The following is a 21,605-nucleotide window of genomic DNA, read 5'->3' as shown; positions in this document are numbered from 1 at the left end:
GTATCGCTGCAGAATGCTGTGGTAGCCACGCTGGTTAAGTGTGCCTTGAATTCTAAATAGATCACAGACAGTGTCAACAGCAAAGCACCATCACACCTCCTCCTCCATGCTTCACGGTGGGAACCACATGAGGAGATCCGTTCACCTACTCTGCGTTTCACAAAGATTTCACCACCCATGCTGTTGGTGGAGGTAACGCACCATCCTCTCTGGCACCATTCGACATCCTATCTCATCTCGTATGTCTTGCATCATCTGTGGCATGAGAATCTATCTGCTGGAGTCAGACCCTATTGCAAAAAAAGGGAGAAGGGGAAAATTGAACCACCATCTAATCCTGCATTTATACGCTATTCCCAAAAACCCACCACCCCATCCCTCGATCCTACACCAGGCCGTTCCTATAGATGTTTTGCAATAAAATCTCTCACATCCAAATATTTATCTGCTGCTGCAACGACTACATCTACAGTGTCTTCAGGAAGTATTCATACCGCTTTACTTTTTCCACATTTTGTTGTGTTAGAGTGAGATTAACATGGATTTAATTGTATTTTTTGGGGTCTAAATCACAAAAAAAAAGAGAAATGAATGAAAAATGTAACAATCTATATCTTGATTAGATAAGTTGTCACACCCCTGAGTTAAAAACACCTTTGTCAGTGATTAAAGCTGTGTCACACCTGAACTGTACAATATTGGCCCATTTTTTTTATTCTTCAATCTCTGTCAAATTGGTTGTTAATCATTGTTAGACAGCCATTTAAGTCTTCCCATAGATTCTCAAGACGATATAAGTTAAAACTGTAACTAAGCCACTCAGGAACATTCCATGTTGTCTTGGTAAGCAACTCCCGTGTAGATTTGGCCTTGTGTTTGAAGTAATTGTCCTGCTGAAAGGTGAATTTGTCTCCCAGTGTATGTTGGAAAGCAGACTGAACTGGGTGTTCCTCTAGGATTTTGCCTGTGCTTAGCTGAATTCTGTTTCTGTTTAACCTAAAAAAAAAAAAAACTAGTCCTTGCTGATGACAAGCATACCCATAACATGATGCAGCCACCACCATGCTTGAACAGTGGTACTCAGTGATGTGTAATGTTGGATTTTCCCCAAACATAACACTTTGTATTCAGGATATGAAGTTAATTTCTTTGCCACATTGTTTGCCTTGTTGCAAACAGGATTCATGTTTTGGAATATTTTTATTCTGTTCAGGTTTCCTTCTTTTCAATTTGTCATTTAGGTTAGTATTGTGGAGTAATTTACAATGTTGTTGATCCATCCTCAGTTCTCTCATATCACAACCATTAAACTCTGTAACTGTTTTAAAATCACCATTGGCCTCATGGTGAAATCCCTGAGCAGTTTCCTTCCTCTCTAACGCCTGTATCTTTGTAGTGACTGGGATTTATAGACCATCCAAAGCCTAATTCAAAACTTCACCATGCTCAAACGGATGTTGAGTCATTTATTTATTTGTACCCATCTACCAATCGTTGCCGTTCTTTGCGAGGTATTGAAAAACCTCCCTGGTCTTTGTGGTTCAATCTGTGCTGAAATGCACTACTCGATTGAGAAATCTTACAGATAATTGTATGTTTGGAGTACAGAGATGGGGTAGTCATTGAAAAATCATGTTAACCATTATTATTGAACACGGAATTAATCCATGCAACTTATGTGATCTGTTAAACAGTTTTATTCCTGAACTTATTTAGGCTTGCCATAAATAAGGGTTTGAATATTTCTTGACTCAATCACTTTTTATAGCTGTTATGGCTTTCTTCCGTTGAAGGATAGTCGGACCAAAATGCAGCGTGGTTAGTTCGATACACGTTTAATGAAAACGAATACGAACAATACAAAAACAACAAACGGAAACTGTGAAAACCTATACAGCCTGTCTGGTGAATACAAACACACTGAGACAGGAACAATCACCCACGAAAACACTCACAGAATATGGCTGCCTAAATATGGTTCCCAATCAGAGACAACGATAATCACCTGACTCTGATTGAGAACCGCCTCAGGCAGCCATAGACTACGTAGACACCCCACAAAACCTCTAAGACAAAAACACACCACAATAACCCATGTCACACCCTGGCCTGACCAAATAAATAAAGAAAACACAAAATACTAAGACCAAGGCGTGACAATAGCTACTGTTTACAGGCGTCCTGGGCCGTATACATCATTCCTCACTGAGTTCCCTGAATTCCTATTGGGCCTTGTAGTCATGGCAGATAATATTCACATTTTTTGGTGACTTTAATATTCACACTGGCTTCCTGATAAGGCAAGAGCTGATTTCAAGGTTTTACTGCTAATCTACAAAGCATTACATGGGCTTGCTCCTACCCATCTTTCCAATTTGGTCCTGCCGTACCTACCTCCACATATGCTACGGTCACAAGACGCAGGCCTCCTTATTGTCCCTAGAATTTCTAAGCAAACAGCTGGAGGCACGGCATTCTCCTATAAAGCTCCATTTTTATGGAATGGTCTGCCTGTCCATGTGAGAGACGCAGACTCTGCCTCGACCTTTAAGTCTTTATTTAAGACTCATCTCTTCATTAGGTCCTATGATTGAGTGTAGTCACTTGAGTGTGCTGATTCACTGATGTGATCTTCCTCTCCGGGTTGACGCCCCCCATGGGTTCAAACCATGGGGGAGATCTTCGTGGGCTATACTCGGCCTTGTCTCAGTGTAGTAAGTTGGTGGTTTGAAGATATCCCTCTAGTGGTGTGGAGGCTGTGCTTTGGTAAAGTGGGTGGGGATATATTCTACCTGGTTGGCCCTGTCCGGGGGGGTATCGTTGAACGGGGCCACAGTGTCTCCCAACCCCTCCTGTCTCAGCCTACAGTATTTATGCTGGACTTTGTGTTTAGGGGCTTGGGTCAGTCTGTTATATCTGGAGTATTTATCCTGTCTTATCTAGTGTCCTGTGTGAATTTAAGAATGCTCCCGCTTATTCTCTCTCTCTCTTTCTCAACACTACCTGGCATCAAATCAAATCAAATGTATTTATATAGCCCTTCGTACATCAGCTGATATCTCAAAGTGCTGTACAGAAACCCAGCCTAAAACCCCAAACAGCAAGCAATGCAGGTGTAGAAGCACGTAGAAGGTGTAGAAGCACTACCTGGCATGATGACTCCTTGTTTATCCCAGTCCACCTGGTCGTGCTGCTGCTCCAGTTTCAACTGTTCTGCCTGCGGCTATGGAACCCTGATCTGTTCACCAGATGTGCTACCTTGTCCCGTACCTGCTGTTTTCAACTCTCTCTCTACCGTACCTGCTGTCTAGCTTTGAATGATCGGCTATGAAAAGCCAACTGACATTTACTCCTGAGGTGCTGACCTGTTGCACCCTCTACAACCACTGTGATTATTATTATTTGACCCAGCTGGTCATCTGTCAACGTTTGAACATCTTCACCATGTACTGTTATAATCTCCACCCGGCACAGCCAGAAGATGACTGGCCACCTCTCAGAGCCTGGTTCCTCTCTAGGTTTCTTCCTAGGTTCCCGCCTTTCTAAGGAGTTTCCTTGCCATCATGCTTCTACATCTGCATTGCTCTCTGTTTGGGGTTTTAGGCTGGGTTTCTGTATAAGCACTTTGTGACATCAGCTGATGTAAAAAGGGCTTTATAAATTCATTTGATTGATTGATTACATTTGCACTGATGTCCGAATGATTAGAGGGTCAATAGAGTGCTGAGTACCAGGCAGGTAGGCTACTAACCAGCAGCCGCATCATAAGGGCTTTATAAATACAATTTGATTGATTGACACACAGCAATTGTATTAGTTGATTTTTTTCTTATGATCCCTGGAGACGAATGTGAAACCAGCCTTATGGAAGCAAACTGAAAATCATAACACCATGTATTGCAGGACCCTAGTGTAGGGTCCTGCAATCCAGGCGCTGGATTTCTCCCTTACCTTGCTCCCCCATCTTCAGTCTACTCAGCAGATCAATGCTCTCTCGTCAATCTTCTATTGACTCCTCTTTGACGAGCAGAAGATCAGGCTTCCCATCCTCCATGTCTCCATGTCTGACTGTAAGAGATACAGAGGGAGAGGATGTTGGACTTAGAAATCTGATATCAGCATCTTCTGGGCAGTGTTAGTTGATATGATACTATACCAACGTGTTTATTTCCCGTGTGGCTCAATTCGTAGAGCATGGTGCTTGCAACTCCAGGGTTGGGGGACCAGTATGGGGAAAAAAATGTATGAAAATGTATGCACGTAAGTCCTCTGGATAAGAGTGTCTGCTAATTTACTAAAATCTAAATGTAAAAATGTAATTTGATACTATGCAAACATGTTAGTTGATTTGATTACTTGCCACTCTTTAATGGTTTGATAATTCAATGACATGGTCTAACACGTAAGACGAAATTAATCAAGACCTGGGCCCATATCCACAAAGAGTCTCAGAGTAGGAGTGCTGATCTAGGATCAGGTCCCCACCTGTCTATATAGAGGTATTCATTATGATCTAAAAGGTACAACTCTAGGCACTGTGGATAAGGGCCCTGAACAAATACCATTCAGACAGTAGTTTACAGTGGGCTCACCTCAGTGAGACTGTATGTGGTCCTGTGCTGCTCAGCTGGTTCCTCTGTGGGTTCAGGAGGAGGTGTAGTCTGGTTGTCCTCCATGACCATGGTCGCCTCAAGGTCCCCCAAATCCTCCCCACACCCCTCCTCCTTCACCAAAAGCACCTCTGGACCCTCCTCCTCCTAGAGGAGAGAGGTGATACAGATTACACAGACATACACTCCCTCAGGTACATACACATCAGAGGCAGCTGGTGGCACCTGAATTGAGGAGGCCTATAGTAATGGCTGCAATGGAGTAAATGGAATGGAATCAAACACATGGGTGTGGTTGATACCATTCCATTGACTCCATTCCAGCCATTATGAGCCATCCTCTCACCAGCCTCCTGTGTTACACACGCACACACAGATAAAACACTTTCAACATTTACCCATCCCCACTATGTTTGAGTCCTATAGAGTAGTTACAGAAGTAGTTAAACTCATCATGGTGGACATAACTATGATGTTGTGGGTAAATATAAGTCAGCTATGATAAGGCAAAAGTAATCAAAAGACAAACATGACTAAACTATTATGACATGTACAGTAGAGGTTTGTTAGCATGTGGGTATGTGTAGGTATATTTAGAATAGGGTGAGATCAGAAGTGATGTATACTAAAGAGAGTCAATGGAAATTCCCATGTGTTTATTAAACATAAAGATGTATTAAATACACTATGTAAACCACACATACACCCATCAACAAAAAATCTGCATGAACTCAAACTGAAATTATATTCTCATTGAAGTGTATTGGAAAAAAAAGAGTAGTCAAATGGAAGTAATGAAATAGGCATTTGTGAACATCATATATCCTACACAGTACAAACACAATATGTAACAGACTTTTTAGGCTTATATATATCACACAATGTCTGGATGTAATATTCTACCCAGGAATATTCTACACTGAGATCTGTTACTCTTTTTATTCAAAATTGTCTTTAATGCAGGGTTTGATGTAAATGTCAGAAGCTATCGAGTAGAATAGATACTATCTATGTTATCAAGTGAATGCTTTTTATGCTGGTGTATCCTGAGGTAGCACTTCTCTGAGAACCTCTTTCCACAGTGTGTACAGCCTCTCTCCTGTGTGGACCTTCAGGTGCCTCTTCAGGTTGGACGAGTGTGAGAAACTAGCCCGGCACAGGTGGCAGACGAAGGGTTTCTCCCCTGTGTGGACCCTCTGGTGCCTCATCAGGTCACCAGCCTGGGCAAAGCGCATGTGACACTGGGTACAGCTGAAGGATTTCTCCCCTGTGTGAAACCTCTGGTGGATCTCCACCTTCTGGGGGCAGCTGAAGCCTTTGTTACAGAACACACAGAGGAACCGTTTCTCTTTATTACCGCCTGATATTGCCCCCCCCCCCCCCCCCCCCCCTAGCATGGGCTCTAGCCCTGTTGTTTGAGTTCAATACCTGATCGAAAAGGACGCGGCTGTGTAAATCGGAAGTGCACACATTTGGATTTGTCTCCAAGCTTTCCCTATAATCTAAGTGTCTGTTTCCTAGGTGACTATCTGCATTCCATGTGGGTAGAACGTCACCCTTAACTTTCACAGTCACTTTATCTATGACGAGACCCTCCCTTTTATTATCCAGGCACCCTTCAGAGTATATACTGCTACTGTACTGGTTCCAGTTCCAGTTCCCTTTAGACAGATCAGTCTGTGTCTCTAAACCCAAGGGCATGTTGCCACGGTCCATCTCTGTACCGTAAGAACAAGACAGATCACCAACTGTGTGTAATATATCACCATCTCCAAGGGAATTAACAGTCCCCTGGCTCTGGTGAAATACCGGTAAATACTCTGAGCCTGAAGCAGGAGGAGAGCCCAGTGGCCCCAGTCCCAGTCTCTCTGGGTCTGATGCTGTGTGTAAGAGCCTTTGTGTTACAGTTAAAGTCTTTGTGTCGGTCTCTGACTTGAGGACGGCGTTCTGCGTTCCACTGACCTCCGTGATGCTGTGTCGGGTCCTGGGCTGGGCGGTGAGGTCCTCCGTGGCTACAGGGGGCGCTCTAGACGCTGCTCCAGTCTGGATGTCTCTGCTGTGTCGTGGGTCCTCCTCTCCTTCAGTCCTCTCCTGCTTGACCAGAGACGATCCTCCAGGACCTGCCGCCTCTGTATCTGCAGTCTGACACAAGAAGAGAGGTGGTACATGAGTTGAATTGGATAACAACGTCGTAGGGAAGTCTCACAAGCACCCATATCCTCCTGAGACTCAGCAATTCATTTTTGCCCTCTCTGTTTGGACATTAGTTTTTGATCTAAGGCCATACATGCCACTGTGTCAGGTCCTGTTGTACATTTGAGAGGACATTCTGGGCATTTAAATGATATCACGTGTGGTGGTGTCATATTCATACTTCTGTCTTTTTGGTTCTTCAAAATGGCTATCACAACTAGCACATTTTATGGTAAGTGTGTGCAATTATAATCAAATAGTTTCTAATAGCTGTTTATAATCTCAAGAATAGTTCGGTGAGTATTCATATGTTCTTTCCATATTAAATAAGAGCTTGTTAATAAAGGTCCTCTGTTCATATTTACTATCAACTGAGTCCTAATGGCCACTACAGTGCACATATAGATAACAAAAATTCTATACAAATATTTGTTAACATATGTTTCTTTGTAACCTTTTTTTGTTGACTCTCAGGTGCCTATGTCAGATAAATGAGGATGTACATGTAAGCAAGTGAATAGCTGAGGGAAGCCTTTCTGAAATAAACTGGTCACATTTAACTGTAACTGTAATTAACAAGTAACTGTCATTTTTTATGCAACACAATTACACAAACCTCTATCATGATAACATGCTGGGTTGAGGTTCCACCCCCCTCATCAACAGTGATTGGTTGGTCATCTCTCCATGTATTGTGACCTGCTGGCTTCACAGAGATCCTGTGGCCTCCAGTGAGATGTCTTTCACCTAAGAGAGTCATTGGGGGAAAAGAGGTGGTTAGGTTAGCTACTGTCAATGCTCCGCTGTATATTTATTTACACTGTCTAGAATTGGCGAGGATGTAAGGTAATACTTCTCAATTTCTTGATATACTGTTTATTGATGCATATTGTTTTCATTGACTAAATAATAGGAAAATCATTAAATCAAGAATCTAGTTAGACTATGATTTTGTGTCTAAATAATCAGGGGAATCAAGGGAATTATTACTTTTTTACCCAAAAACTGACCAAAACCCAATTCTGGGTAACACATCTGAACACGTGTGCAGAGGGGAACCGGGCGACAGGAGCTGAGCTAAATATGAAAGGAGACGCAGCCTCAGCTTCTTTCAACATGTACCTCGTGACCTTCCTCCATGTCTGTCGACGATCGTGTCACAACTAGGACGACTGGCGAGGACGCGCTCCCGTGCCACCTTCAGTTCCAATAGCTGTAGTTTCCCCCGCAATGCCCTGTTTTCTTTCTGACTCTGAGAAATGTCCAAACAAAACACTTCATAGTCGTCGTCTACGAGTTTACAGATCTCTGCCACGGCTGCATTCGCTAGCACCTCCATGATGGAGGCTATTTGAGTGTGAAAAACCATACAGTTAGCCATAATTGTTAGCAGCTAGCTACCTAGCCTTACCTAAATAACACCGACCAACCAAGTCCAGTCTCCAACGCGAATTAAAGTCTACATGGGGTAAGTATGTGATGCTGTGCTGTTAAATGTGTCATATTGAGTTCCAAAATGGTGTTAATAAACGTCTAAATAACAACAACCATTGCGAGGACGATCAACTGTCCGTCCTGTCTCCCTGTAGCGCTGTCTTGGTTGTCTCGCAGTACGGACAATGCAATTTATTGCCCTGGCCACATCTGCAGTCCTCATGCCTCCTTGCAGCATGCCTAAGGCACGTTCATGCAGATGAGCAGGGACCCTGGGCATCTTTCTTTTGTTTTTCAGTGTCAGTAGAAAGGCCTCTAGTGTCCTCAATTTTCATAACTGATCTCAATTGCCTACCGTCTGCAAGCTGTTACTGTCTTAACGACCGTTCAACATGTGCATGTTAATTCATTAATGGTTCATTGAACGAGCATGGGAAAGAGTGTTTAAACCCTTCACAATGAAGATCTGTGAAGTTAATTAGTAAAAATCTAAATATCTTTGGAAGACAGGGTCCTGAAAAAGAAAGTGTTTTTTTTTGTTGCTGAGTTTATGTACACTGAACAAAAATAAATGCAACATGTAAAGTGTTGGTCCCATCTCTCATGAGTTGAAATAAAAGATTCCAGAGATGTTCCATACACACAAAAAGCTTTTCTCTCATTCTGTGCATACATTAGTTTACATCCCTGTTAGTGAGCATTTCTCCTTAGCCAAGATAATCAATCCACCTGACAAGTGTGGCATATCAAGAAACTGATTAAACAGTATGGCCATTACACAGGTGCACCTTGTGCTGGGGGCCAATAAAAGGACACTTTAAAATGTGCAGTTTTGTCACACAACACTTGCACAGATGTCTCAAGTTGAGGGAGTGTGCAATTGGCATGCAGACTGCAGAAATATCCACCAGAGCTGTTGCCAGGCAATTGAATGTTCATTTCGTTTTAGAGGATTTGGCAGTACGTCCAACCGGCCACACAACCGCAGACCACGTGTAGCCATGCCAGCCCAGGACCTGGGCATCCGGCTTCTTCGCCTGCAGGATAGTCTGAGGGGGTGCTGAGGAGTATTTTCTGTATGTAATACAGCCCTTTGTGTGGATAAACTCATTTTGACTGGCTGGGCCTATTGACCTCCAAGGTCCACCCATGGCTGCACCCCTGCCCAGTCATGTGAATCCATAGATTAGGGCCTAATTCATTTATTTCAATTGACTGATTTCTATAACTCAGTAAAATCTTTTAAATTGTTGCATGTTGCATTTTTATATTTTTGTTCAGTGTATAAATGACTGTGTACAAAACATTATGAACACTTGTTCTTTCCATGACAGACTAACTACGTGAAAGAAATATGATCTCTTATTGTCGTCACATCAATCAGCGTAGATGAAGGGGAGGCGACTGGTTAAAGGAGGATTTTTAACCTTGAGACAGTTGAGTCATGAATCGTGTATGTGTGCCATTCAGAGGGTGAATGGGCAAGTCAAAATATTGAAGTGCTTTTGAACGGGGTATTGTATTAGGTGCCGGGCACAACAGTTTGTGTCAAGAACCGCAATGCTACTGGGTTTTTCACACTCAACAGTTTCCCATATGTATCAAGAATGGTCCACCAGCCAAAGAACATAGACAATTTGACACGACTGTGGGAAGCAATTGGAGTCAATATGAACCAGCATCCCGGTGGAATGCTTTCGACACTTTGTAGAGTCCATGCCCCTACGTATTGAGGCTGTTCTGAGGGCAAAATGGGGGGTGCAAATAAATATTTGGAAGGTATTCTTAATGTTTTGTACACTCAGTGTATATCACAATGTCTGGATGCAATATTCTATTGAGGAATATTCAACACTGAAATCTGTCATTCCAAATGCATCTGTGGATCTTTTCTGCTGACAACAATGAAAATGATTATTTATCTTTAATGCTGGGTTTAATCTAAACCTCAAAGTATTGAGTGATACGGTTCCTTTCTATGTCAGAGTGGAATGGTCTTTCTGCTGGTGTATCCTGAGGTTGCTCCTCTCTGAGAACCTCTTCCTGCATTGCGTACAGGCGAATGGCCTCTCTCCTGTATGAACCTTCAGGTGCCTATTCAGCTGGTGCTTGCGGGAGAACCTTTTCTCACACTGGGGGCAGCTATATGGTTTCTCCCCGGTGTGGACCCTCTGGTGCCTCTTCAGGTCACCAGTCTGAGCGAAGCACATGTGACACTGGGTACAGCTGAAGGGTTTTACCCCTGTGTGGACCCTCTGGTGGATCTGCACCTGTTTAGGGAAACTGAAGGCTTTCCCACAGAAAGGACACGGGAAGCGCTTCTCTTTGCCACCAGATCGACTGACAGCATTAATACTACTACGGTCATTTGTCAATGGGCTTGTGTAGCCATTTAGTGTTGAGGCACTACTGCCTGAGGTCTGGTTTAACATTAGGAGAGTGTGAGGAGGATGAAGGCCAGGAAGTGTCTGTGTCGCAGGGTCCATGTTCCAGTTGATAGATCCTATAGAAGGCAGGCTGAAGGCAGCAACTGTTAGGGGGGTAACCTGAGGCGCCATCAGTCTCTCTGAATCACAACTATAGGAGCAGGATGGCGCATCGCTAGCTGAGTCTGTGTCTGTTCTCTCCAGCTGCATACGGACACCTCTCTGTCCCTGTGGACTAAATCTACACCTCCCCCTGGTCTCAGCCAGTCTGTTGTCATGGAGACTAAGTTCGTATGTTGTTTTGTGTTCCACTGTCTGTTTCTGGTTAACAGTGTTGTTCACCAGCCCAGAGTTGAGGACGCTGTCCCATCCACTGTCTTCCACTATGTTGCCGCTGGTCCTGGCCTGCTCAGTGATGTTGTCCCCTGGGCCCTTGGCTGCACCTGTCTGAGTTTGGGAATCCAAGATGGCCACCCAGTCTCCTCTCTTAGCCTCCAGCCAACCACCTGCAGGAAGAGGTTAAAAAAATTACTCTACAAACATGGCAGAGAACTCTACATATGGAGATTAAGTCAATTACCTGGTCAAGTTCATACATTATGTGTGTTTTTGTATGTAAACATAAGTTGTATTGATTTAATTTTGTGAATGAATAAAAAAGAATAGCCAGGCGCATCACTATTCACATTGAGGTATATTTATTAGCAGTGACTACTTTTTGACCATAGCCGTGATGGCATTCTATTCACTCTAATTATGCTAAATTCTCTGAGTAAATCGTCTAACATTTGAGCTGTATGGTAGAGATGTTTTTCTGCTGTAAATCGTTATTGAATTGACATTTTATTAAACCATGAAAGAAAAAAAGAATTGTATGGGTGAACATGTCATGCCAAATAGTGTCCCGCAGCATCACAATGGGATTCCATGAGTTCTAGCTTCCACTGCTAGGGCTCTTGCTCAAACTTGCAAAATTTTGATCGGCCTACAATAGCATGCTTTTGTTTTTCTGATGTCATGTACTATTGAATGGACATCTTGTTATAAACCTTGAATGAAAAAAATTGTGAACATCCAATATTATGTTCTAATATGTACAGTCACCTCATTATAAATATAAGCAAAAAATACTATAATAATAAAATTTCTTATAGGCTTCAAAGTTATTGGCACCAGTTTTCAATACTCCAGCCCCCTCCCCTTGCGAGGATAAAGACAGATTTTTTCTAAAATGATTTATGAGATTGGAGAACACATTGGGAATGATCATAAACCATTATTCCATACAGAATCTTTCCAGATCCTTGATATCCTTTGTGCTTATGGACTGCCCTCTTCAATTCAAACCACAGGTTTTCAATAGGGTTGAAGTCCGGACACTGAAATGGCCATTGCAAAATGTTGATTTTGTGGTCCATTAACCATTTTTTTGTGGATTTTCATGTGTGCTTGAGGTTGTCTTGCTGGAAGATCCACTTACAGATCCTGGCAGAGGCAACAAGGTTTTTGGCAAAAAAGGTTCATGATGCCGTTGACCTTAACAGGGGCCCCAGGACCAAAGGAAGCTAAATACTAGAGGTCGACCGATGATTTTTCAACGCCGATACCGATTATTGGAGGACCAAAAAAGCCGATACAGATTAATCGGCCAACTTTTTAAAAACATTCTTTAAAAATTTGTAATAATGACAATTACAACAATACTGAATGAACACTTATTTTAACTTTAATATAATGCATCAATAAAATCAATTTAACCTCAAGTAAATAATGAAACATGTTCAATTTGGTTTAAATAATGCAAAAACAAAGTGTTGGAGAAGAACATAAAAGTGCAATATGTGCTAACGTTTAAGTTCCTTGCTAAGAACATGAGAACATATGAAAGCTGGTGGTTCCTTTTAACATGAGTCTTCAATATTCCCAGGTAAGAAGTTTTAGGTTGTAGTTATTATAGGAATTATGGGACTATTTCCCTCTATACCATTTGTATTTCATGTTCTTATAGGCACTTTAGTATTGCCAGTGTAACAGTATAGCTTCCGTCCCTCTCCTCGCTCGAACCAGGAACACAATGACAACAGCCACCATCGAAGCAGCGTTACCCATGCAGAGCAAGGGGAACAACTACTAGAAGGCTCAGAGCAATGCTTGACGCACGACGAAGAGCTGCTGGCAAAACGCACGAAAGTGCTGTTTGAATTAATGTTTACGCACCTGCTTCTGCCTACCACCGCTCAGTCAGATACTTGTATGCTCAGTCATATTATATGCAACGCAGGACACGCTAGATAATATCTAGTAATATCATCAACCATGTGTAGTTAACTAGTGATTATGATTGATTTTTTATAAGATAAGTTTAATGCTAGCTAGTAACTTACCTTGGCTTACTGCATTCGCGTAACAGGCAGTCTCCTTGTGGAGTGCAACGAGAGAGAGGCAGGTCGTTATTGCGTTGGACTAGTTAACTGTAAGGTTGCAAGATTGGATCCCCCGAGCTGACAAGGTGAAAATCTGTCCTTCTGCCCCTGAACAAGGCAGTTAACCCACCGTTGCTAGGTCGTCATTGAAAATAAGAATGTGTTCTTAACTGACTTTCCTAGTTAAATGAAGGTATAAAAAAATAACATAAAATTATTATTATTATTATTATTTTTAAATCTGCGCCCCAAAAATACAGATTTCCGATTGTTATGAAAACTTGAAATCGGTCCTAATTAATTGGCCATTCCGATTAATCGAAGATCAAAGATCCACCATCATATGCTTCTGTTTTTCGACACCAAACCCACCGCTGGTATGCGTGGCCAAAGAGCTCTATATTCATGTTATCTGACCACAGCACTTTCTGGAGTTTGCTAAATGGGATTGGTACTTGGATTGAAACCGGTACTATGAGGAACTAGTGTCTCGTAGGAGTGACACCACCTGGCGAAAGACAATGTGCTATATGTATTTCTCCCTTACCTTGCCCACCCATCTTTAGTCCACTCAGCAGGTCAATGCTCTCTGGTCGGTCTTCTACTGCCTCCTCTTTGACTAGCAGCAGATCAGGCATCCCATCCTCCATGTCTACTGACTAAGAGAGACAGTGAGGATGTTGGGTCAAGAAATATGATATGAGCACCCTGCTATGGAGAGGCTTTGTGGATACGAGACCTGACCTAATACCATTCAGACAGTTTACAGTGGGCTCACCTCAGGGAGACTGTGTGTGGTCCTGTGCTGCTCTGCTGGTTCCTCTGTGTGTTCAAGAGGTGTAGTCTGGTTGTCCTCCATGACCATAGTCTCCTCAGGGTTCCCCAGACCCTCCTCACTGCCCTCCTCCTTCACCAGCAGCACCTCTGGACCCTCCTCCTCCTGAAAGAGAAAGGTGATACAGACATACACTCCCTCAGGTACGTACACACAGATAATAAACGCACTTTCAACATGGAGTGTTTACCCATCCCCACTACGTTGGAGTCCTATACTGTAGTTACAGAATGACTTCATTGCTGTTAAACCCATCATGGTGGACATAAATATGTTGTGGATAAATGAGTCAGCTATGATAGGTTAGTCAGGTTTGTCTGACTTATGTTGACGTGTAGATGTAGTAAGTGTATATTGGTTATAACTGCTGTCGGTGTATGGAGAAAGATGTATACTAAAGAGTTTCAATTAAAGTCTTACAAAATGGGACTTTTCATTATGTTTATTAAACAAAGAAGTTTTAAATACACCATGAAAACCACAGGTTGAGTCAGCATGAACTTATTCAAATTAAGTAGTTGAATGGAATAATGAAACTGAACATCATATAGGCTACACTGTAAAAACACTATGTAACAGACTTTTTAGGCATATACATTAAGTGTACAAAACATTAGGAACACCTTCCTAATATAGAGTTGCATCACCCCCATTTTGCCCTCAGAACAGCCTCAATTCGTCGGGGAATGGAGTCTAAAAGGTGACGAAAGCGTTCCACAGGGACGCTGGCCCATGTTGACTCCAATGCTTCCCACATACAGGGAACTGTTGAGCATAAAACTGAGCTTCTTTTGTCGTACCCAGCAGCGTTGCAGTTCTTGACACACTCAATCCGGTGCACCTGGCACATACGACCATACCCCGTTCAAAGTCACTTAAATCTTTTGTCGTGCCCGTTCACCCTCTGAATGGCACACATGCACAATCCATGTCTCAATTGTCTCAAGGCTTAAAAATCCTTCTTTAACCAGTCTCCTCCTCTTCATCTACACTGATTTTGAAATTAATTTAACAAGTGATATTAATAAAGGATCGTAGCTTTCACCTGGATTCACCTGGTCAGTGTTATGGAAAGAGCAGGTGTTTAATGTTTTGTACACTCAGTGTATATACCTTATATCACAATGTCTGGATGCAATATTTAACATTGAAATGTGCTACTCTCGTTATTTAAAATGTATCTGTGGATATTTTCTGCCAACAACAATAAATTATATTTTGTCTTTAATGCAGGGTTTGATCTAAACGTCAGAAGCTATCGAGTGGGATGGTTTTTCTGCTGGCGTATCCTGAGGTATCTCCTGAAAACCTCTTCCAGCAGTGCGTACAGGCAAAGGGCCTCTCTCCCGTGTGGACCTTCAGGTGCATCTTCAGCTGGTGGGAGAACCTCTTCTCACACTGGGGGCCGGGTTCTCCCCTGTGTGGACCCTCTGGTGCCTTTTCAGGTTGAATGAGTGTGAGAAACTGACCCGGCAAAGGTGGCAGCTGAACGGTTTCTCCCCTGTGTGGACCCTCTGGTGCCTCTTCAGGTTTCCAGCCTCAGCGAAGCGCATCTGACACTGGGTACAGCTGAAGGGTTTCTCCCCTGTGTGGACCCTCTGGTGCATCTCCACCTTCTGGATGCAGCTGAAGCCTTTGTTACAGAACATGCAGAGGAACCGTTTCGCTTTACTATTGCCTGACGTTGCGGCCCCTCCCTGGGCCCTAGCCCTGTCGTTTGACTTCAATACCTGATCAAAAAGGACGCGGCCATGCGAATCACAAGGCCCCATCAACTTGGACACTGGGTCGCATTCCCTGTAGTCTAAGAATTCACCGGTGTTGCCCTGTGAGTGTTGTTCTCCTAAGTGAGTTTCGTCTGGATTCCATGTCAGAGGAGCGTCACCCTCCACTTTCACAGTCATCTCATCTAAGACCAGTCCCTCCCCTTTCTTATCTAGGCACCCTTCAGAGTATACACTACTACTGTACTGGTTCCAGTCCCCTCTCATTGCATTAGTCTGTTTATCTAGACCCACAGGCATTTCACCAGGTATCATCTCTGTAACATATGAACAGGATGGATCATTTCCAGTCTGTAACGCGTCACCTGAGTCCCGGTGGGACAGAACCGTCCTCGGGCTCAGGTTACCGTGAAGTAGATACTCTGAGCGGGTGGGAGGAGGACAGCCCAGTTGCTCCAACACCGCTAAAGTCTTTGTATCTGTCTCTGACTTGAGGACGGTGTTCTGCGTTCCACTGACCTCCGTGACGCTGCGTCGGCTCCTGGGCTGCACTGGGGTGGTGGTGAGGTCCTCCATGGCTACAGGGGGTGCCACTCCAGTCTGGTTGTCTCTGCTGTGTTGTGGGTCCTCCTCTCCTTCAGACCTTTCCAGCTTGACCCCAGGATCTGCAGACTGACACAAGGAGAGGAGGGTATTATGATAGTCCTGCCTACTTCCTGTTTCCAGTCCCATATGGTTTTTGAACGGGCTTCAAGCTTATATCATCAAATTCATGAAAACGCGGTCCTAAGATATATAAAATGATATTCGTATTAATTTGATCAAATCCAAAAACATTTGACGCTCAAGAAGTAAGACACATTGGCAAAAGTTAGTCTCATTTGAACTACAACTCAGCAGCCTTGTTAATATTCTTGCGTGAGTTGAGGACTCACAGGACAATAAAACCCTATTAGTTAGTCGGTTTTATGTCTTTTATATTAAATTACACTGGAACCTTTTAACTGAACGTTGCCAGCCAGTACTTTTTAAAAAGGCAACAAAGAAAAAAGGTTTTTAGACAGGCAAACTGTTGAAAGACAAAGACTTCTGGTGGGAGTTGTAGTTCTAATTAAACAGTTCTAACTTTTCGGCTTTGTGCTTTTTGACCGTAAAATAAGTTGAAAACCGGTATATGGTAACTAAATTCACTCGGAAACACATTGTCTTATATGACTGCGTTTTATGAATTTCACAATGCAAATTATTAACCTACAAAACGAGGAACAAGAAAGTACAACTTTCATGGTGCATTAGGCAACAATGGGCTTGTTTGAGTGGTAAGAAACCCACTAGATGCAAGTCGAGGAGTGAAATCAGGAGGTGCATCTGCCACAGCCAAAAGTCAGGCACTGTAGTGGTTTTCCAACAGATCAACATGGCAGTGTCCAAATAGCTGCTATTGTTTATAAACGTTTGTCTGTATGAATGTCAAAATAAACATTTATATAACCCCATATCACACACTCAAACTGGAAACATAACACGTGTACAATTCGAGACGTCTCACATCACTTTACATTTTGTACCTTTGAAATGTGGCAAACTTAGTTCCTTTTTCAGCCACATATTTGGCCACATTTGCATGGGTCAAACAAAAACACCCTAATGATTGCTTGACAAATAGCGCCTCCCACAATGTATGTGACGGCTTCATGGCGACTTGAAGTAGAGAGGAAGAGGCAACGCTAAAGGGATAAGTGGGCATACAATCTCCTCTCCAGGAGGTGGTGTTTCTTTTTTTGCTCACTAAGTGTAGAGTTTTTATATGGAGTTCAATGCGTGTCAAATTTAGTTAACAAAAATTGCCATGCCTTATTTGCTTATGTGGCTTATTTGATTGAATAGAATTGTTGTAATAGATTTTGAGTGTACTGCTATACAATGAACAAACGCAACATGGAAAGTGTTGGTCCCATGTTCCATGAGCTGAAATAAAATATCCCAGAAATGTTCCATACACACACACAAAGCTTCTTTCTCTCAAATGTGCACAAATGTGTTTACATCCCTGTTAGTGAGCATTTCTCCTATGCCAAAATAAACCATCCTCTTGACAGGTGTCATTGCACAGGTTCACCTTGTGCTGGGGACAATAAAAGGCCACTAAAATGTGCAGTTGTCACACAATGCCACAGATGACTCAAGGTTTGAGGGAGTTTGCAATTGGCATGCTGACTGCAGGAATGTCAAACAAGAGCTTTTGCCAGATAATTAAATGTTAATTTCTCTACCATAAACCACCTCCAACTTTGTTTTAGAGAATTTGGCAGTACGTCCAACCAGCCTCACAACCACAGACCATGTGTATGGCGTCGTGAGGTGAGCGGTTTTCTGTCAATGTTGTGAACAAAGTGCCCCATGGTGGGTGTATGGGCAGGCATAATCTACAGACAACGAACATCCTGGGGTCAAGCTGGAAAGGTCTGAAGAAGAGGACTCACAACACAGCAGAGACAACCAGACTGGAGTGGCACCCCCTGTAGCCACGGAGGACCTCACTACCACCCCAGTGCAGCCCAGGAGCCGACGCAGCATCACGGAGGTCAGTAGAATTTGAATGCACAAAGATTGTCATGAGATCCTGAGGCCCATTTTTTAGAGGTATCTGTGACCAGATCTGTATTTCCAGTTGTGAAATCCATAGATTAGAAATTTCAGGGATAATTTATTTCAGCTCATGAAATATGGAACTAACAGTTTGTGTTGCATTTATATTTTTGTTCAATGTAAATATTATTCGCAACAGAATAAATAATGCTGTAATTGATAATTGTACACCCAATGTAGGCTACTGACCCTTAAGAATTTGATAATGTCATTGTGAAATCTCACAAGCTCCCCTATGGAAGATAAATAAGGATGTCCATGTAAACAAGTGAATAGCTGAGGGGAGCCTTTCTGAAATAAACTGGCCACATTTGATTTACATAGTAAGTCATTTTTTTATGCAACACTATTACACTAACTTCTATCACAATAACATGCTGGGTTGAGGTTCCACTCCCCTCATCAACAGTGATTGGTTGGTCATCTCTCCATCTATTTTGTCCTGTTGGCTTCACAACACTCCTGTGGCCTCCAGTGAGATGTCCTTCACCTGAGAGAGTGATTGGGGGAAAAGAGGTGCTGGTTAGCTAATGTCAATGCTAATTGGTATATTGTACACTATTGACAAGATTTGGCAAGGATGTAAGGTAACTGCTCATAACTTCTTAATATACTATTTATCGATTGTATGATCCATGCATTATACTGTTTTCATTGAGTAAATAATAGAAAATGCAGTAAATCAAGTATCTGGCTAGAATGTCTTTGCACAAGATAAGTAATCAGAGGAATTACTGCACACTATTCAAAAACTGACCAAGACCCAATTCTGGGTAACACATATAAACACGTGCACAGAGAGGAAAGGGGAGACTGGCACTAAGCTATCTATGAACTGTGACGGGAAACGTACCTCTTGCTATGCTTCTGTATCGGTCAAGAATTTTGACACTGCTGGGACGACTGGGTAGTATGCGTTCCCGTGACACCTTCAGTTCAAGTAGCTGTAGTTTTCTCCGTAATGTCCGGTTTTCTTTCTGGCTTTGAGAAATTTCCAAACGAAACTCTGCATAGTCGTCGTCTACGAGTTTACAAATCTCTGCCACGGCTGCATTTGCTAGCACCTCCATGATAGATGCTATTTGAGAGTGAAAAACCATACAGTTAGCCATTGTTAGCTAACGTTATCCGCTAGCTAGCGTTACCTAGCTAGATAACAACATACATAAAACCAAGTCCTCTATCCAACGCGAATTAAAGACTACATGGGCTAAGTATGTGATGCAGTGCGGTTACATGTATAATATTTTGAGTTCCATGGTGTTAAACAACAACAATTAAAAAAACGTTAACGTGGAAATGTTCATTGTTCACTTCCGTTTACACCGAAGAGAAACTGCGTCATAGCTCAAAGGGTGTGGTAAATGAAAAGGGTACGCTCGCTGGTGGTGTGTGGTTCAGCCGCACCCCCAATTGCTAATAACTTATCTGCAACCGCAGATAAAGTGAAAATCGGAGGCCTGCACCCGATCCTAATTTAGATCTGTTTCTACTTATAATTTCCGACATTTTGGTAGGGTATTTGTTAGTCAACGTAAAATGGTGTACATGTAGCTTGTCTCCTGTCATATTACAATCATTTCGCAACACCCACAATAACTGCAAAAAAAAAATATTTGACCTAAACTTGATTTTGATATGTTGCCCTAGAAGACGAAATAAACCCTTGCTCAACAGAATGTCATAAATGATGGAATCAATGTTTCAATGGGTGAATTTTTCACTGACATCTCTGCTTCTTTCGCTGAGCAAAGCCCAGTAAGAAAATGAAAAAGATTTGTGCAAAATTTCCAAATGACACACGGTTGTAAGGAAATGGAAAACGACCAAGATGTTTCTGATAAGACTTCCGTTCGGCTTGGATGCATATTTTTGATGTGATTTACTTGGATCCACATTAGCCAACGCCAATGGCGACAGCTAGTCTTAATGGGGTCCGACACAGGGACAAATACATTAGACAAGTCTTAACAATTTACATCCGTTTAACATGTAGTGTGTGCGTCTATCAGTTACACATACATGTCAGTACAACAAGTAGGTCACATAAGGGTGAGGCGTTGTGCCCTGAGGTGTTGCTTTATTTGTTTTTTGAAACATGTTTTAAGCCCTATCAGCTTTTATGATGCTAAAAAAAATAGCACCTCTACAGACAGTATTTAACTATATTTCTCCATTCCGGTTCCAAAGTCAAAATGTAATTTGATGTATACATTTTACTGCAAGAAATGCTTAATTGTGTAGGAGTTAATATGCATTGCCTTAGACCAGAGCATTTCTCCTTTGCCAAGATAATCCATCCACCGTGCTGACTGCAGGAATGTCCACCAGAGCTGTTGCCAAAGAATTGAATAATAATTTCTCTACCATAAACTGCCTCCAACGTTGTTTTAGAGAATTTTGCATCACGTCCAACAGGCCTTACGAACGCAGACCATGTGTAACCATGGCAGCCCAGGACCTCAACATCCAGCTTCTTCACCTATGGAATAGTCTGAGGGTGGATGCTGAGGAATATTTATGTCTGTAACAAAGCCCTTTTGCGGGGGATAACTTACGCTGATTGGCTGGGCCTGGGCCTGGCTCCACCCATGGCTGCCTCCCTGCCCAGTCATGTGAAAACCATAGATTAGGGTCTAATGAATTTATTTAAATTGACTGATTTCCTTATATGAACTGTAACTCAGTAAAATATTTTTTACTGAAATGTTGGCATGTTTCAGTTATATTCAGTTATATATTTGTCCAGTATATTAACTTGGGTCCAGCCCGAAGCCCGTGCTAGCAATATTGCAACATTGTATAAAATATTTGGGGCCCTTAAGCTCATTGGCTCAAGAAACTCTGAGACAGACACAGCTGTAGGCTATTTGAGCAAGGGATAAGAAGTAATCAGGTAAGCCTATTTTATCACGTTTCCACTGGATCAGAGAATGATATTTTAACCTTTCACGCTGAGTTATCTAAAGGGAGAGAGCTGGATTTTATTTCAAATACATTGAAGAATTGTCTTTCTCAGTCGATGTAAAAACAGACTTTGTTTGCTTCCTGTTTGAGGTGAAGGAAACATTGCTTTGAGAAGCTCCACAGGTCATTAGTGGTGGTGCTTTAAGCCAATCAGAAATACTATCAGATCCATAAATAGGCACATTCACATGTCTATATTTGCCGCAGCCCATAGGCCTAGGCCTAGTTCTATGCTTAATCAGGTGCACGTCCTTTCTCAACATTGACAGGAGCGCTCCAAACAGAAGACAATGACTAAATTGACAAAACCTGTGAATGGAATTAAATAAACTAAACTTGTTTCT

At 42.4% G+C, this 21,605-nt stretch overlaps 2 protein-coding genes across 3 annotated transcripts in view; both read right to left on the bottom strand.

The window, feature by feature from the left end:
* The window catches only part of LOC109901269 (zinc finger protein 37-like), a 33,748-nt gene extending 24,957 nt beyond the window's left edge, over positions 1-8,791 (bottom strand). The window contains exons 1-5 of the mRNA XM_031836592.1: positions 7,926-8,791; positions 7,420-7,550; positions 6,573-6,752; positions 4,593-4,757; positions 3,952-4,068 (exon numbers count right to left, since the gene is read on the bottom strand). Coding sequence (XP_031692452.1) covers positions 3,952-3,964 — 13 coding nt within the window. The 5' untranslated portion in view covers positions 3,965-4,068; positions 4,593-4,757; positions 6,573-6,752; positions 7,420-7,550; positions 7,926-8,791. The remainder of the gene's footprint in view (positions 1-3,951; positions 4,069-4,592; positions 4,758-6,572; positions 6,753-7,419; positions 7,551-7,925) is intronic.
* A 78-nt stretch (positions 8,792-8,869) lies between these two features.
* Positions 8,870-20,780, bottom strand: LOC109901250 (uncharacterized). Of its 2 annotated transcripts, none has more exons than XM_031836589.1 (6): positions 20,662-20,780; positions 19,148-19,372; positions 16,165-18,784; positions 13,865-14,026; positions 13,634-13,745; positions 8,870-11,169 (listed from the first exon to the last, which is right to left on the bottom strand). In XM_031836589.1, exons 3-6 carry the CDS (start codon positions 16,375-16,377, stop codon positions 10,214-10,216), a joined length of 1,443 nt encoding a protein of 480 aa, XP_031692449.1. In that variant the 5' UTR covers positions 16,378-18,784; positions 19,148-19,372; positions 20,662-20,780; the 3' UTR covers positions 8,870-10,213. The 2 variants fall into 2 exon arrangements, with proteins under 2 accessions (XP_031692449.1, XP_020352882.1); XM_020497293.2 differs by lacking the exon at positions 20,662-20,780 and having other exon boundaries at positions 16,165-16,317; positions 18,654-18,784; positions 19,148-19,902.
* Positions 20,781-21,605: the final 825 nt, after the last annotated feature.

Source organism: Oncorhynchus kisutch, linkage group LG12 (genome assembly GCF_002021735.2).
Source record: "Oncorhynchus kisutch isolate 150728-3 linkage group LG12, Okis_V2, whole genome shotgun sequence".
NCBI lineage: Eukaryota > Metazoa > Chordata > Actinopteri > Salmoniformes > Salmonidae > Oncorhynchus > Oncorhynchus kisutch.
This window is presented reverse-complemented; position numbering and strand designations above follow the sequence as displayed.